Here is a 15991-nt window from a genome sequence, read left to right as displayed (position 1 = left end):
TTGGGTCAGGATCAGTGTGTAAAACCTTGTTGGGTCAAGACAGACCTAAGCCTTTAAATCCTCACTGCTGTTTTGGCTGCACACACACACACACACACACACGCGCACACACACACACGCACACATACACACATACATGCATGCACACCTGCACACATAATACACACATACAAGCAATGATGAAGTACAATTGTCAAAAAAATGCTCACAGTGACCTCCTACCGTTCTTTTATAGACTTCAGCAAGAGCAGTATTGGGTAAGGGTTGAAGTATAAATTCTGGCTGCTCTAACCTCTAACAAGACCCCTTAACATACACACACATATATGCACACACACACACACTCACAGACTCGTAGTCTGTTGCTATAGAAATCAGTGACAATCCTAAAAACAATTGGGATTACAGGGTTAGGACCTCTCATTGAGATTTAGTCATTTTAATCTTAGTCTAATTAAGTTTCTTTTTAGTTTTCTGCCAAGCTTGTCCCATTGTTCTTTGCGTGTGTGTGTGTGTATGACCTGATACTTTATCCATACCTAACTTAATCAGTGAAGATGACATTTATAAAATGTCAATCACAAAGGGATTAGATTGTGTAAAGAATAGGCTTGCAATTTGAGCTTTGTAGCCTAATTTCTTTATCTGGCACTCACCTACTTTATTATCTGTGTGCTTATAACCATTGGATCATGTCTTTACCCAGGCCTCAACAGTCAGAGAAAAACTCTAGAATTATTTTTTTAAAACATTTAGCAGCTAATTGTTCATTGAATAATCATTTAACACATTTATGGATTAAACAGAATAGTAAAAACAGAATCTCCTCATTGTAAAGCACAGAGGCAATTCTGCTTTTTGCGACTACAGATGAAAAGAAGGAAGCCTTAGGATTGTTTCTGATGGTTCCTTCTCAGAAATGCACTGACACAATGAAAATCGTCTATTATCTCAAGATCTTTTATAGCTTCCTTTCTGGATGACTTTCCACCTGTGAAGAACGTTAAAGGAAAATAATGGTTTACTGCAACTTCGTTGTTATTGTTTTATCAAATTTTAGGAATTCTGTCAATATTGACTAAAAATGTGTTCACCGAGTAGCTGACGTTGTGGAACAGCGTAATATTGTTACAACAAATTTGTCAAGAAACAAGCACTCGGACCATCAGCAGTTCATGAACAGACTATTTAAAATGCTGCAGAAGCAAGATCCAAAGTGACACACCCAAATTGTTATAAATAATTATCCCTCATTACATATGAAAACTTACAGCAGGAACAACTGCAACAAGTCTTTTATGTCAAAATCCAATCAGGAACCCTAAGTTTGTATCATAGTTCATTGTTTTGAAGAAAAAATCTCAAGTCATTGTTTCTTGCCTTGTTGGCATGAAGTACTGCCTCTTCATTTTTATCAATCTATCTCTGAGGACAGTATTATTATTATTATTACTGATAGATGCATACTGTTCAGTATTGCAGTGTCATATTGGCTCCATGTACAGATGTTGAACAGACATTAGTGCACCCCAGCTCAAAGCTGCAATGGGACCCGCAGGATACACAGTTTTGCATTCATGCAGATGTCTGCTTGCAAGTCTAATCAATATTATGCTTTAAAGAAATGCTTGATATAGTCATTTCCCATGATGCACTGTAATTTGGGAATTTGATCAGAATTGCAACAGATGGAATACCACAGATTTGCTTTATTGTTCATGCAGTCACCGGAAAAACATAAAATGTTTTTTTGGAGAAAAATAGTCATGTTTCCTTCCATCCATTTCAGCTCCATGAGTCTGCCTGTTTTCATGTTTTTTTGAGTTTGATTTCTAGACTTGTCATAGTTTTGGATGGAAGTGATAGTGATTTTTGGGTTTTTGACATTTGGGTTTCCTTTAACGTTTCCTTTTAATGTTGTCATTGTGTCACTGTGTCTCCATATGTTGTCCATGTATGTTTGGTTCTGTCCTCATCATGACAACCTTCCCTGCCAGCAGAAGGTAACAGAAGCGTTCTTTCAACGCTGGTCCGCCTGTAGCTCTTCATTTAGCTCCTTTTTTTTCTTTACCTTTCCTCCTTCCTTGTCTCTCTTTATGGCACTGAGTTATTACACTCAAACTGCACTGAAGGGATTAAAGTTGTGTGTGTGTGTGTGCCTTTGTTTGCTGCATGGGGAGCACTGAAGGCACTGTGGGGGGAGAAAAGGGGATTCAACATAACAATAAGGGATGAAGGAAGGAAGGTATTTTTATCTTTCAGAGTGATGCTGAGAGCAAGCAGCACGTAAAGCCTTTGTGGCTGTCCTGCTTAATGACGCTGGTTAGAGAAGCAGCATGGCACTGCTCTAAGCACAGCAGGAGGACCTGAAGCTGAGCACATAACACAGCATCCTCCACATATAACCTCAGTGTTATATGGAACATGACTGATGTATGTGTGCGTGCTTTACTAAAAGACAAACATCATTCATTATTCTATTTATGTCATGGCAACATAATGCCATGCAGTCATATATGGCCACAGCCTATTGTCATATATGACAAAACATAACAAAACATAACCTTTTCACTTTGTTTTTTTTTTTTCAAGCATTGTATCAAATCTGACTCTGAACGAGCTTAACAAACACTAATCAACAATCTGCTCACTCATCTACTTTAACTGTCAGACAGCTCTTCAGTCGATTGTGTGAAAATGTTGAGATTAATTCGCTCTCATATCTTTGTCTCCACATTAGATTACTAGACAGGTCTGTTGAATTTTTTAAAACTTTAAGTAGTAAGTCATCAATATCATCGTTTTTTAATGTGGCAAACTAGAGCTGTCATCCTGCTTTGTAAGGCTATATGCACTGCACGGTAAGAAAATACAAAACGCATGGCTATAATAAGGAGATACTACATTTTTAGTCATGTGTGATCTGTAGTAGTTGCACTGATTTGACAGGATATCCAGGGTGAAATGTCATTAACTTATCACTCAGTCAATCAGCATTCCCTGCAGTGTGTAATGCTGCCACCAGCTGCTCTGAATTGTGACTGTAAATGGACTGCTGTTCTCAGTTTGACCTGCTGGTGGAGCTGTTCCAGGATGAGGAGAAAGCGACCAGCCCCACCGGTCAGGTTCCCGGCACCGGAGGCCGAACCCGCCTCAGCATCAAACCTGACAAGGGCCGGGACACGAAAAGCAAGGAGCACAAGAAGACAGTCGGCTGCCAGGTGGGTATCTCAACCTCAACCAGTTTTTTTGAAATTGTTGCAAATTTATTAAAAATAAAAAACCTGAGAAATCGCATGTACATAAGTATTAACAGCCTTTGCTGTGAAACTCAAAATTGAGCTCAGGTGCAATCTGTTTCCACTGATCATCCTTGAGATGTTTCAGCAGCTTAACTGGAGTCCACCTGTGGTAAATTCAGTTGATTGGACATGATTTGGAAAGGCACACACCTGTCTATGTAAGGTCCCACAGTTGACAGTGCATGTCAAAGCACAAACCAAGCATGAAGATAAAGGAATTGTCTGTAGACCTCTGAGACAGGATTGTCTCGAGGCACAAGGTTGGGGAAGGTTACAGAAAAATTTCTGCTGCTTTGAAGGTTCCAATGAGCACAGTGGCTGTGAATACTTTCCAGATGCACTGTATATGATGCAGTCACTAAACAATTAAGTCTTGTTTATTTTGATGTGTATCAAATTGCAAGGAAAATTCTATTGGTTATAATCTAATGCTCTCTAATGATTAACATCTTTGCTGAGTTGTTTTAATATTGATTATAATGTTTGGAACAGCAGTTTGTGACAGTGATAACTACCTAATGCTAATTTTTAAGCATGCTTTCAGCCTAATAGTATTCAAGGGGGGATGATGATTGTGATCCTCTCTCCTAGTTTCGAAACTCTTTACAAATGCTGATGGAGACTTTGAACGCAACCACCCCACACTACGTCCGCTGCATCAAACCCAATGACTTCAAGTTGGCCTTCTCGTGAGTCTCCTGTCTGTTTTTTACGTTCTTATCTCTCTCTTTTTAGATTTATTAAATTATAGTCTCAATTGAATTATTGAGTTATTTTTTGGCAGCTTGATGGAAATTTTGCCTTTCACTTCAGATTTTAGACAGCAGTAGTGCCACATCATTAATTTATATAGGCAATACTACATGCTCATAATATTTCCAATTTTGTAAATTACTGTTATTACTGAATCATGTACCTTATATGAGCTTAATCACTATCTTAGTTCAGGTATGTTTCATAGTGGCCATATTGACTGTGGTTATTTGTTTGCGGCAGGTTTGATCCCAAACGTGCAGTGCAGCAGCTCAGAGCCTGTGGTGTCCTGGAAACCATCCGTATCTCCGCTGCAGGCTTCCCATCCAGGTATTGATGAGTCCCAGCAGCACTTTGACTGATTCTGACATAGTGTTTAGTACTCTATGTCTTGTATCCCTGTAAACATTGCTTAGCTGAAAGCAAATGCATGACCCCACAGTTGAGTCTTAATGCATTTGGTATTAGGCAGAAGGAAAAATTTGGATAATTTCAGTTTCCTAAATGTATGTGTTTGTGTGTCTCAGATGGACGTACCAGGAGTTCTTCAGCCGTTACAGAGTACTAATGAAACAGAAGGATGTGCTTCCAGACAAGAAGTTGACCTGCAGGAATGTTCTGGAGAAATTAGTACAGGTCAGATTACAGGTTATTGTTCCACTTAAAAATACAATTTAAAGTTTACCAATAGATAATAATGTTGCCTTCTTTGTCTCACCCCTGATTTTTGCCCCTTTCCTTCTTTAGGACCAGGATAAATATCAGTTTGGTAAGACTAAGATCTTCTTCAGGGCTGGCCAGGTGGCTTACCTGGAGAAACTGAGGGCAGACAAGCTGCGTGCTGCCTGCATCCGCATCCAGAAAACCATCCGCTGCTGGTTGGCACGCAAGAAGTATCTGCGCAAGCGTTGCGCTGCTATCACCATCCAACGATTCACCAGAGGATACCAGGCCCGCTGGTGAGTCTGCTGAGCCGGATACTCCCTTGTAATGTCTCAACAATCACATGACATGTAAAGTCTATATAGTCAAAACGGCACAGGGTACAATTATTATTTTGAGTACAGAATTTAACAAAGTATAAGGCTAAACTAATAGAATGCTTCAGTTATGCAGGGATTACAGGTGCATGTTATAATGAGTAATCATACCAATGATGTGTTCTTTCTTGCCTCTCCTCAGCCTGGCGAAGTTCATGCGTCGCACTCAAGCAGCCACCATCATCCAGAAGTACCAGAGGATGTATGTGGAGAAGAGACGCTACAGGCAGAAGCAGGCTGCCGCTCTGGCCATGCAGACTATCCTCAGAGCTTACATGGCCCGGCAGAAATATCAGGCGGTACGACATGGAACACACACACACACACACACACACACACACACACACACACACACACACACACACACCAGACAAAGCAGAAAACTTTCATCATAACTAGTCCTTTGATTGTAGCATTTTTTCTCTAATTATATTGTTTGCTACAAATTTAGGTGATCCCAAACCTTGATGGCCTTGAAGTTTTATTTTATTAAATTTACATGATTGCATTTGGTTTTAATCCCTTTTCTTCTCTGTGACTCCTTGTGTCTGTAGCTACTGCGGGAGGCTAAGGCTGTCATCATTCAGAAGCGCATTCGTGGCTGGTTGGCTCGGTGCTGGTACAAGCGCTGCCTTCACTCCATCGTCTACCTGCAGTGCTGCATCCGCAGGATGAGGGCCAAGCGTGAGTTGAAGAAGCTGAAGATTGAGGCTCGGTCAGTGGAGCACTTCAAAAAGCTCAACAAAGGCATGGAGAACAAAATCATGCAGTTGCAGAGGAAGATCGACGAGCAGGTAAAATGTTGACCTATTTTACCAGCTTTTATCACATATACTGTCTTCTTTTATTATTTAAATTGAGGTGTTTTTTTTCTCCCCCTTCTACCTCCAGAGCAAGGAAAACCGCACGATCAACGACAGGTTAGTTGGCCTGGAGAGTTCGTACACAGCAGAGAGCGAGCGGATGCGTGGCGAATTGGGCCGGCTGCGCGGGGTGGAGGAGGATGCCAAGAACAAAGCCAACCAGGTGTCATCCCTGCTGGAGGAACTGGAGAGGCTGAAAAAGGAGCTGAGTGCCACCCAGCAGGAGAAGAAGACCATCGAGGACTGGGCGCAGAAATACAGGGATGAAATGGAAAAAGTAAGACAGCCTTCACTTCTGTATCAGTTTGTAACTCCTCTGTTTCCCTGATCCTTTATCTCCCCGTGTAAAGTGGATATGCAGTCTCTTCTTTGATATTCTTCACGTTAACAAACTCAAAGATTCGATTACCTGATAAGTTGGGTGCACACTGAAATTTTTCCTTGTAAATCATAAGTAGGTTTTGCTGCAGTTGAATTTAAACATGTATTTTTTCTCTCTTATTTCCTTGAACCTCCTCATCTTCTTTTTGAGATTGTAGCTGTTAAAAATCCTGTCATAGTTTAAAACAAAAATGAGTAGAAAAGGCTCCTAACAAGTAGAATCTCCCACCATCTCCAGGTTATATATAGAACAAAATAACTATCTTTTGCCTGACTGCATATTGGCATCAGAGGAAAACAGTTTCTTCTCATAATTTAGGGGCCCGAGCGAACCAGGGGAAATTGGGTGCATGGTGGGCTCAGAGGGCAATGTTGCCCCGGGGCAGGTGAGCACAGGAGAGTAGTGTGTTAGTGAGGTAGCAACTGTGTTTAAGCTCTGTGTTTTGGCTAGTTTGTTTTCGTTTGTCGTTCCATTTCATTGCCTGCCCTTATTTTATCGGTGCCTGCAGGCTCTAAGATTGAGGGGACTTCCCAAATAGATGAAGCTCCAAAAAATGAGAATTTGTCAAAACATGAGCTTTTTTGTTCCCATGTAATTAATGACTGTCTCACCTATTTAAATCTGTAGAGGAATTCTCTTTTCAGTGGTTCATTTGAACTTTATTTGTTGTTATTGCTGCATTTCTTTCTCCACATCAAGGTCAGAGGACAAACCTGTAGTAGTGTGATTCCTTTACTTCAAATATTGTAGGAGGTTTTCCTGAATGAGTGTCTTTTGAAATTTGCAGTTAAAGTTAGATGTGCAAAACAAATGTGTCACAGATTTAGCTCTGTAGAATGGAATTAAGCTCCGTCAGTTAAGATGCTGACAGTCACCTGCCTTAAACAAGATGTGACTTGAGGATCGTTTTTGTGTTTGTTTAGATGGTCTCAGAGCTGAAGGATCAGAACGGCTTGCTGAAGAAAGAGAAGGACGACTTGAACAGGTCGATTCAGGAACAGAGTCAGCAGATGACAGGTAAGCTCACTTACATCTAAATTATGTCCTGCAGCAGCTGTACTTACATACAGTCATCCTGGAACATTTAACATTTTGTCCCATCAGAGAAAATGACTCGTGCGATAGCACAGGAGACTCAGCAGCTGGAGACAGATCTAAACGAGGAACGCTCTCGCTACCAGAATCTCCTGACAGAACACCTTCGCCTCGAGGAGAAATACGACGACCTGAAAGAAGAGATGGCTCTTTCTTCGGTGAGGAACACATGCACTGACACCCATTTTTACGCTTTCGTTCAACACCCCTTTTGAACTTCCAAAAACAGTGAGACAACAAAAGAGTCTGTGTGTTTTCCTTGATGTAAGACTTGCATTGCTGCCACACCAGAAAGCAAATGGTTGGTGGTGTTCATTAGTTAACTGCACTCTCAACCTGTAGACACAGCAGAGAGCTTGAATCAATCGTTTTTAAAATTAAAAGGCTGATTTTTCTCTTCTATTTGCAGAACGTTTCCAAGCCTGGCCACAAGAGAACAGATTCCACACACAGCAGCAACGAATCAGAGTACACCTACAACTCAGAGTACGCCGAATTGGAAGACGGTTCCCGTGCCCGCGAAGTAAGAAAATTGACATTAAGCAATGTCATATTTAACAAGAGGAAAATTATTCAAGTTAAAATTGAACACCGTGCTGACTGCAGTATGAAGAAGAAAACGTGAATTGGAAACAGATTTTTTGTTGTTCCTTGTTGTATATTGACTTTTCTTTTAAACAAAGCATTTAAATACTTTACATTGGACATAAACTCTGTCGTAATTTCTTTTTCATGCAGGATGTAACACGAGGGATAGACACTTCTCTGACTCTGAAACTACAGAAACGTCTTACAGAACTAGAACAAGAAAAGCAGTCGCTGCGCAACGAACTAGAAAACAAAGAAGAGCAGTTCCAGCGGGCTAGAGCCAGGGTACTGTCACTGAAATATATCACTTTATTAACAAACTTTAATTTCTAACATTTTCTAACATGTTAACTTTTGAAAAGGATTGTGAAGTAAAGCTAGGCTGTTACCCAATGAAAAGCTTCTGTTACCATAATGTACTTCTTTAGTTAATAGAAAGCTGTATTTAGATTAAAGCTCTTCTGGTCATCACCATGTTTTCCTTTGTCTTTAAGGATGATGAAGAGTTCAAAAAGGCTCGTGGAGCAGAACTCGAGTATGAATCTCTGAAGGTAAGCCAAAAAAGTAAAAATGCAGTGGCACTAACACACATATCTTCCACTGAAGCCAGAGAATGACTAATTTTATTACAGTAACTTCATGGCGTTGCCTTAGAAAGCTTCACTTGTCTCTCTAACCCTCCGACATTGAACCCTTTCACCTCTCAGCGTCAGGAGCTGGAGTCAGAGAACAAGAAGCTGAAACATGATCTGGCAGAAATGAGGCAAAGTCTGCTGGGTAATGCAGCTACAGGTGCCGGGGCCCCAGGCTCGCCAGCCTACAAGGTCCTCCTAGATCAGCTTAATGCCTCCTGTGAGGAGCTGGAGGTCCGCAAGGAGGAGGTGCTGATCCTGCGTTCCCAGCTGGTCAGCCAGAAGGAGGCCATGCACCACAAGGTAGGTTGTTCTTGTCAGTGTCTAAACAGAGAAAGCCAGAAAGTGGTTTAGTATTCAGCATGTTATCATCTACACCTAATTGAACCTTTAGGCTCTTTGGTCACTTGATGTCATTGTTGTTTTGCAACTGTGAGGCTAGATGTAGGTGGATGATACCCTGCTTGCTTGCATCCACCTTCTTACATTTATATGTTTTCACCCTATCTGCTTCTGTCTGTTTGTTAGCAAGCTCTCCCAAACACAAGTAACAAAGAAATCTCTGAGAAGTCTCTTCTGGCCTCCAGACTTCGGACATTTTTTACATGTTGCTAGAGATCCAGATCTTGGAGTTCCACTATTGTTTTTCAGAAGTGTTCATGTGGTCTCGGAAACCCCCAAAATCTGAGACTTATCTATAACTTTCGTTTATTTGAGTAGTATGAAAAAAAATGCTAATTAAAACATGAGCGAACTCGCATGAGAACTCCACATTTTCTTTGAGGTTAAAACACGCTAGTGTCAGATCATTGTTCAGTGTATGTTGCGAATGCTTTCACTGTCCCAGCCTTCACTGTCTAACTCTCCTGTCTCCACCTTCTCCCCTCCATTCACGCTTTCCCACAGGATGAGAAGGTACAGTTGAAAAATTGCATCATGCATGAGTATTTGACACTTTTTCACTGTGTGTCTTGCGTCTAAAACATCCTGAGGCAAGAAAGCCGATCTGTAAGAATCAGTTTTATTCGTCATCTCAGTGACCCGACAACAAGAGAATGACACTGGTTGTCCTGGTTTTACTCTAAAAGCTACTGCTAGGAAGAAATGTTAAAGTAAATTAATGTGTAGCACTTAAAAAAATGAAACTCAACAACAGCCGTATGCATTGTGCTAACACTGACTCTGTTATCAAAACGAAAATGTTTTAGTGCCAGTGCACAAAAAAAATACAGGAAGAAATAGTGGTATTAAGTACTGATACTGAGTCATTACTTTAAATTTTCCTAGAATAGAATGCTGTGATTGTCTCCTGTCACCAGCAATGCTCTTTTTCTACTTCTACATGATAAATACAACAAGCTAACTTCTATTCTCCTGGAACATGAGTAATGGCTAACCTAGTTTGAGGAAACTAGGGCAAAGAAATTAGTGATAAATACATGTAAACAGGTTTGAAGCATTCAAAGGTGTAACTTCTCTTTAACGTGACAATAACTTTCACCAAAACCACAACAAGGGACCAAATCATCAAAGGTCAAATGTTGAATCCAGATGTTTAAAGCACTTAAGAACAGCAATGACAGGAAACACAAGATTACAGTTCGTACTCTAAGAGGCTTTACATTCAGACCCCATCGTCATTAGGATGTGGTTTGATGATCTCTTGTCTTGTGCTTTGTCTGTTGGACTCTGTTTCACTTAATGTCACGAAGTGTTTTTTTGTTCAGGGGTCATTTGACAAGCAGACTTTCTGCATCCATCTTTGTAAACACAGCATGCAGTACATTCTGACCCCAAGGATGGATGTGACCACAAAATGAAGCTCTTTGCAAGCTGAAATTGTGGCTTTGAATTAATGTGAATGAATGCTGAGCATTTTATTTGAATTAGTTTTACCAGCTGTTGAGTAGCTGGGCAACTAAACAGTGTGTTTGCTGTGGTAAACTGTAGCTACACAGATGTTCTGCCTACCAGTGTCTCATCATGCGCTAATAAAAATGATCCTTGTCGTCATACCAAACTGTCTCATTGCTGTCACATGTTTCCTGTTTCAACATGTTCAAAAGCTTTGATCTCAAGTGACCTTTAGCCTTTGTTGGTCATTAGCTGATGCTCAGTACTTCTAGTTTTCTAAAAGTTAGAAGAAGAGGCATCCCTCTATGGCAGTGTCAGTCATAGCCTGCAGCTAAACTGATGTTGACAGGGAAAATCATTAACTTACATTAGTGATAATAATTCATGCTCCGGCTCGACTTGCAGCTGTTGCAGTTTGGTCGCTCTGTAAATGTACTGTGATTGTTTTGTCCCTGTTTTTTGTCATAACTTGTGCTCATATCTTCTCCTTCTTCTCTTATTTCTAGGAGACCATGACAGAGCCCTCAGTGTATGCTGCCGATGTCTCAAAACTGAAGGATGCTGAAGTCAAACAAGCTTACGTAGGCCTCAAAGACACCAACAGGTACTTTGTTCCCACCAGTCCTCCTCTTCGTCTCCATGTCTGTATGGATTCTTTTCCAAGTCCTGGCTCCATCAACTTTTATTTGTCTGTTTTATCATGTCACCAAACTTTACTTCCACTATAAATACGGTGTATGTGCGAGCACTATGTGTGTGTGTGTGTGTGTGTGTGTGTGTGTGTGTGTGTGTGTGTGTGTGTGTGTGTGTGTGTGTGTGTGTGTGTGTGTTCGTGAACACCTGTCTGTCCTGTCAGCTCTCCCAGGTTCATGCGTCAGCCGCTGGAAGTCAGTGATCTCCTGAGTAGGCTGAGGTAACCGATGAGACGTGGCCCATGCATCATGGAACAGAGCATGCATGGCCACGCTGTCGCTGAACAGGGTTGAAAAGGTTGAAAAAGACTGATGTTACCAAAGCCGACACAGCTGATTTCACTTTGTAGTGCTGATGAAAGCTTGAAAGGAGTTGCGTGATGTTTTCTGCCCTAACAGCATGACGAATAACATACAGCTAGCTTCACTGTAGGTCAGACAGTATTGATGTACTCTCACCAGGATTCACTTACATTAAGAATGTTTGTGGCTTTTGAGATAAATTTAAAAATTTTAACTTTTGCATGGTAACTGACTAAAAGTAGCTCACAATAGCTTTTGTTTTATTCTGAGCAAAGCTACAACATGTTTAGAGTGGCTCCAACAGCTCTGGTCTTAGTTATAGTCAAGTTACAGCAGCTATTGTGTGGCATAAAAGCATGAAAATGTTTGAGCTGTTAGACACAACTTTTACTTTTAGGTTGTTCACCAACTTGCTCACACACCGACTAGTTTCGATACAGTTGTAGAAGCACTCCTGCTTCAGCTTAATGAGTTTGGCATGAATACTGCATGAAATTACCCATGTTTTTCTGTCTGTGTTCAAGCAGAAATGCACAGCACACTTTATGGAAGTGTGTGTTAATAACTACTAAAAAAACTACACGTATGTTTTCCATATTTTTTTCAGTTATTGCATCCACTTTCCATTATAGCCAGCTGTGCTCATTCCATTGGCCTCGAACCAATGCACACACACTGTGTTTGAATGATTATGTATGGTACACATGGTGTTGTAGAAGCACCAGGTCATTAACAATAGTTTCCACAAAAGTTGTGCTTTGCATCACTGCATTTTTCTCTCTGTGCTTCATTTGTTGCTCGTGACCTCCTGTGTTCACACACTGATATTAGTTTAATGAGTAGATTTTGGTAAATGCACAGACTCATTCAGTGACACTAGAACAACTACAGCTAATGTAAATGTGCAGCACTTCAGGCTACACATACAAAAGACATTATTTTTACCACTATTATAGGAGGTAGTGCAATGACACATTAAGTGTCTGGTATCAGCTGAAATGTAACGGGTGCAGTTGTGGAATAAATAAACTAATGTAAGCGTTTTCAGGTTTTCCTTCGCAGTGACATTCAGTTTATGTCACACTACAGATTTCATTGCTTCAATATCATCACAGCCCTTGAATGTATATCAATAGTTTTTACATACATGCACACACCTCAGGTAATAGGCTTGTTCTTGTTCATGTCGGTCTGCACTCCCCTCCACCACCCAGCCATCCCCATTTTCCTTTTTGTCATTGTGTTGTTCATGTTCCTTTGTGTTGTGTGTCGGTCAGATCCGCTGCTCCAGACTTCCATAAGCTGAATGAGGACGGAGAGCTGTGGCTGGTTAATCAGGGCTTAAAGGAGACCATCAGGTGTAACAGTGTTTCAAACACAAGCGTGATTTTTGAGCATGACGTGTTTGCATTTTTTTCACGGGAAAGGATGTGTACTGCTGTTTTTCTTCATCCACATCATTTCTCTCTTACACACTTTATCGGCCTTTCAGAGTTTTCTCTCATCATAGTGCTTGTAATTTGGTTGCTGTGATTTTAGAGTTCTCTAGATTTTTACAGATTCAAGAGCTGTTATTACTGATTAATCCCAGTTTTAAAAACACATTTTAAAACTAGTGCTGACGCTCCTATCATGTAGGTGCTACTCTAAGTCTCCTTTATGTTTTCTGAATATGTCCCCAGGGCTTATTGTAAAGGACAGATGTGTATAATACAATATTTTTGGCATCCCAGAAAATGTTTTATTTTGTTTTGGGGTTTTTTGTCAAAAACTTTAATAGAAAGTTCTTTAGAGTTGCATACAACAAAAAAAATCTACATGCGTTTCAAAATATATATAGTTTTCTCCCAAGGGTTTGTTATGATTTTCCCATTTTAGTTATAGTAGTGCAGAAAATATTTTCTTCATCCTGGTACTATCCTTGTTTGACTTATTTATAACAACAGCCTATTTATATCTAAATGTTGTAGCTTCACAAAAATCAGTATCTACTTCAGACCGTTCCAGAAATAGTGGTGCTTGTGATGCTAGATAGGCTAGCTTTTCAAACCAATAAATTGGGTTTCATCACTAGCAGCTTACTTTCTGATGTATGAGTTGTCAAAATATAGTGATAAGAACCTCTGTGTTCCTGAGTGAATTGTTCACAAACAATATTTGACTCAGATCTTTCACTTTCAATGCTTCGACTTAAACCATCTGCTACTTTTACTTGACAGTGTTTGACTTTAAATTACATGTGGCGAAATGAACTAACTTTTGAGAACAAACAGCCAAGTAAAGGTTCCCTGTGGAGACCTCTGGTATGGAGATGTCTGTGTTGCCGTTTTGTTTTTCTTGTGTATGCACGTCTTCATTAACAGGCAGCCGTCCTCACAAAGGTGTCATGCAGTGATGCACAGACAGGCAAGAAGAACAGTGCAAGTTGTAAACACAGATGTAAATGATGCTAGAGTAAAACACATGACAAAACAGCTTCACTATTTTTTTTGAGGAAGGAAATTCACTCATTGGTTTAAGGATTCTCACAATGCGTGCTATGAATAAACATGAGAGAAAGCAAGAACACTCCACAGGGCACCTTTAATGTAGTGTATAGTAGCTGCTCCTGTAGTTTTCGTAATGTGAAGAAAACTGCATGTTGGTTTACTATTTGCCAAATGGAAACTGAACCCCTGTCAGCTTTACCTGCTCTGTCTCTGAGCCTGACCTCTCACCAATCAATCTGAGAAGAGTGGAGCTTAAAGACTGAGCAGAATGAATGAATGTTCAGAGAGGCTGGACTCAGGGCTGCTGGTCGTGTCTGCACAGCATGTTGCTGCTGTCCTGCATCACCTCTCTGGTGGAAACCACAACCTCTCTCTTGTTCTCTTTGCACTGGGAGTCTTACAGTTTTTCTCGCACATTATAATGCTGATATTTCCCTTTCTACACTGTGCACACCAACATACTCCACCTGACTTGCTGCTCCCTTGTTCCTGGTTTCTTCTTCTGCACACTCATCTGTTCTCCTTCCCCTCTCTGGTCTCTCCCTCCTCCTCAGGTTACTGGAGCAACAGCTGCAGACTCAGCGGAGAACTTACGACAACGAGGTGGAGGCGTTGCGCGGTGAGCTGCAGAACGTGAAGGAGGAGAACAACCGTCAGCAGCAGCTCTTGGCCCAAAACCTCCAGCTGCCTCCAGAGGCCCGAATCGAAGCCAGTCTGCAACACGAGATCACTCGACTCACCAACGAGAACTTGGTACGCTGCGGCGCACACAGATTCACACACATTCCTCCAGGCTGTGGAAAGACAGTAGCTTCAACTTTAGTCAACACGGACTTCACACACTTTGCAGGTTTAATTATAAACACGTGGCATGAAATGGTGAGACCTCACCTGTACAAACACACACAAAAATCACATAAAGCATCAACTGAGGTAACTACTCAGCAAAACAAAAATTAGTTGACTGTTTGCTGTTAATAATGTCAGGTAATTTGCAAAAATACTGGTACATTAAGGGATGATTTGAAAGCTTTTTATAGTTAAAGTTTATGTTCAGCTCAACATAAATTCTAATCAGTTATTTGTAATTCTCTCCCAGTAGAGAAATAGATGCATTTCCAAAAATGCCGTTCTTTAATAGATGAAGATAATTATTTTTTGTATTACAGGTTTTCTAAATTTTTATGCTTTAAATTGGCAGATGAAGAGATATCTATTTATATATGCACTCATTTGCTTATGTGTGGGATAGAAAAAAAATCCAAATTGACCAGTGTGAAAAAATGTTTCCTGTCAGTCGAGATAATGTCAAGTCCTGACAGAACGAGCATCTCCAGCTGTTCAGATGTAGAACAGTGAGTGTTTATTATAATCCTTCCTTCAGATGTCATGTGGGGAAAAAATATCGAAAATGTTGATTTCAGGCTTTAAGGAAAAAGCTAAGAAATCACTTTGCTGTTTTCAAAACAAGACCCCACTCCTCACTGACTGCAGTAAACACAGTTTAATGATTGTTTGAAGTGATAAAAAAAGCAACAGATCATTGACTTTTCAGTTATATCACTCATAACAAGGAATGTAGTTATATTGTCTTGACAATAAAAATATCAATTTTAAAAAAGCTAGCGGATCATTTGGATCTTTAGTTATTTTCCTTTTGGTACATTTGCACAATAATGAAGTGTGGATTTTGTCACTCGAGCTGTTTGGGTTTGTGGTTTAATTCCTACTTGGGCCACACATACAAAAACTGAAAGCGCTCAAGTGTGTGGACGGTCTCACCTGACAGGAACTCATGGCCGAAGACCCCACAGCATCCCGAGAGGCTCGAGTCATCATTTTACGACGGATGGTTGTATGTAGAGACAGCGTGTGTTCGCCTGCATGTTTCTGTGCGTGCGTCTGTTAGCATGTGTGTGAGGACTAACTGAGGTTGTGTGTTCTGAATGAAATAGAGCCGAGTGTCGCTTTAACTCTCCACAGCAGTGTCTGCTAACT

At 40.6% G+C, this 15991-nt stretch overlaps 1 protein-coding gene across 7 annotated transcripts in view; it reads left to right on the top strand.

The window, feature by feature from the left end:
* The window catches only part of myo5aa (myosin VAa), a 55563-nt gene that overhangs the window by 31948 nt on the left and 7624 nt on the right, over positions 1 to 15991 (top strand). For 2 of the 7 annotated variants that reach the window (XM_055009544.1, XM_055009541.1), the window contains exons 15-33: positions 3066 to 3221; positions 3894 to 3991; positions 4299 to 4385; positions 4583 to 4691; positions 4803 to 5014; positions 5238 to 5394; positions 5650 to 5889; positions 5987 to 6235; positions 7264 to 7357; positions 7445 to 7593; positions 7845 to 7958; positions 8174 to 8308; positions 8518 to 8574; positions 8731 to 8958; positions 11016 to 11113; positions 11366 to 11422; positions 12782 to 12862; positions 14548 to 14746; positions 15783 to 15848. In XM_055009544.1, coding sequence (XP_054865519.1) covers positions 3066 to 3221; positions 3894 to 3991; positions 4299 to 4385; positions 4583 to 4691; positions 4803 to 5014; positions 5238 to 5394; positions 5650 to 5889; positions 5987 to 6235; positions 7264 to 7357; positions 7445 to 7593; positions 7845 to 7958; positions 8174 to 8308; positions 8518 to 8574; positions 8731 to 8958; positions 11016 to 11113; positions 11366 to 11422; positions 12782 to 12862; positions 14548 to 14746; positions 15783 to 15848 — 2586 coding nt within the window. The remainder of the gene's footprint in view (positions 1 to 3065; positions 3222 to 3893; positions 3992 to 4298; positions 4386 to 4582; positions 4692 to 4802; positions 5015 to 5237; positions 5395 to 5649; positions 5890 to 5986; positions 6236 to 7263; positions 7358 to 7444; positions 7594 to 7844; positions 7959 to 8173; positions 8309 to 8517; positions 8575 to 8730; positions 8959 to 11015; positions 11114 to 11365; positions 11423 to 12781; positions 12863 to 14547; positions 14747 to 15782; positions 15849 to 15991) is intronic. The other 5 variants (XM_055009546.1, XM_055009549.1, XM_055009557.1 and 2 more) reach the window with 5 other exon arrangements.

This window comes from Amphiprion ocellaris, chromosome 1 (genome assembly GCF_022539595.1).
Source record: "Amphiprion ocellaris isolate individual 3 ecotype Okinawa chromosome 1, ASM2253959v1, whole genome shotgun sequence".
Classification (NCBI taxonomy): Eukaryota; Metazoa; Chordata; class Actinopteri; family Pomacentridae; genus Amphiprion; species Amphiprion ocellaris.
The sequence above is the reverse complement of the archived record's forward strand: the minus strand, read 5'-3'. Positions and strand labels throughout refer to the sequence as shown.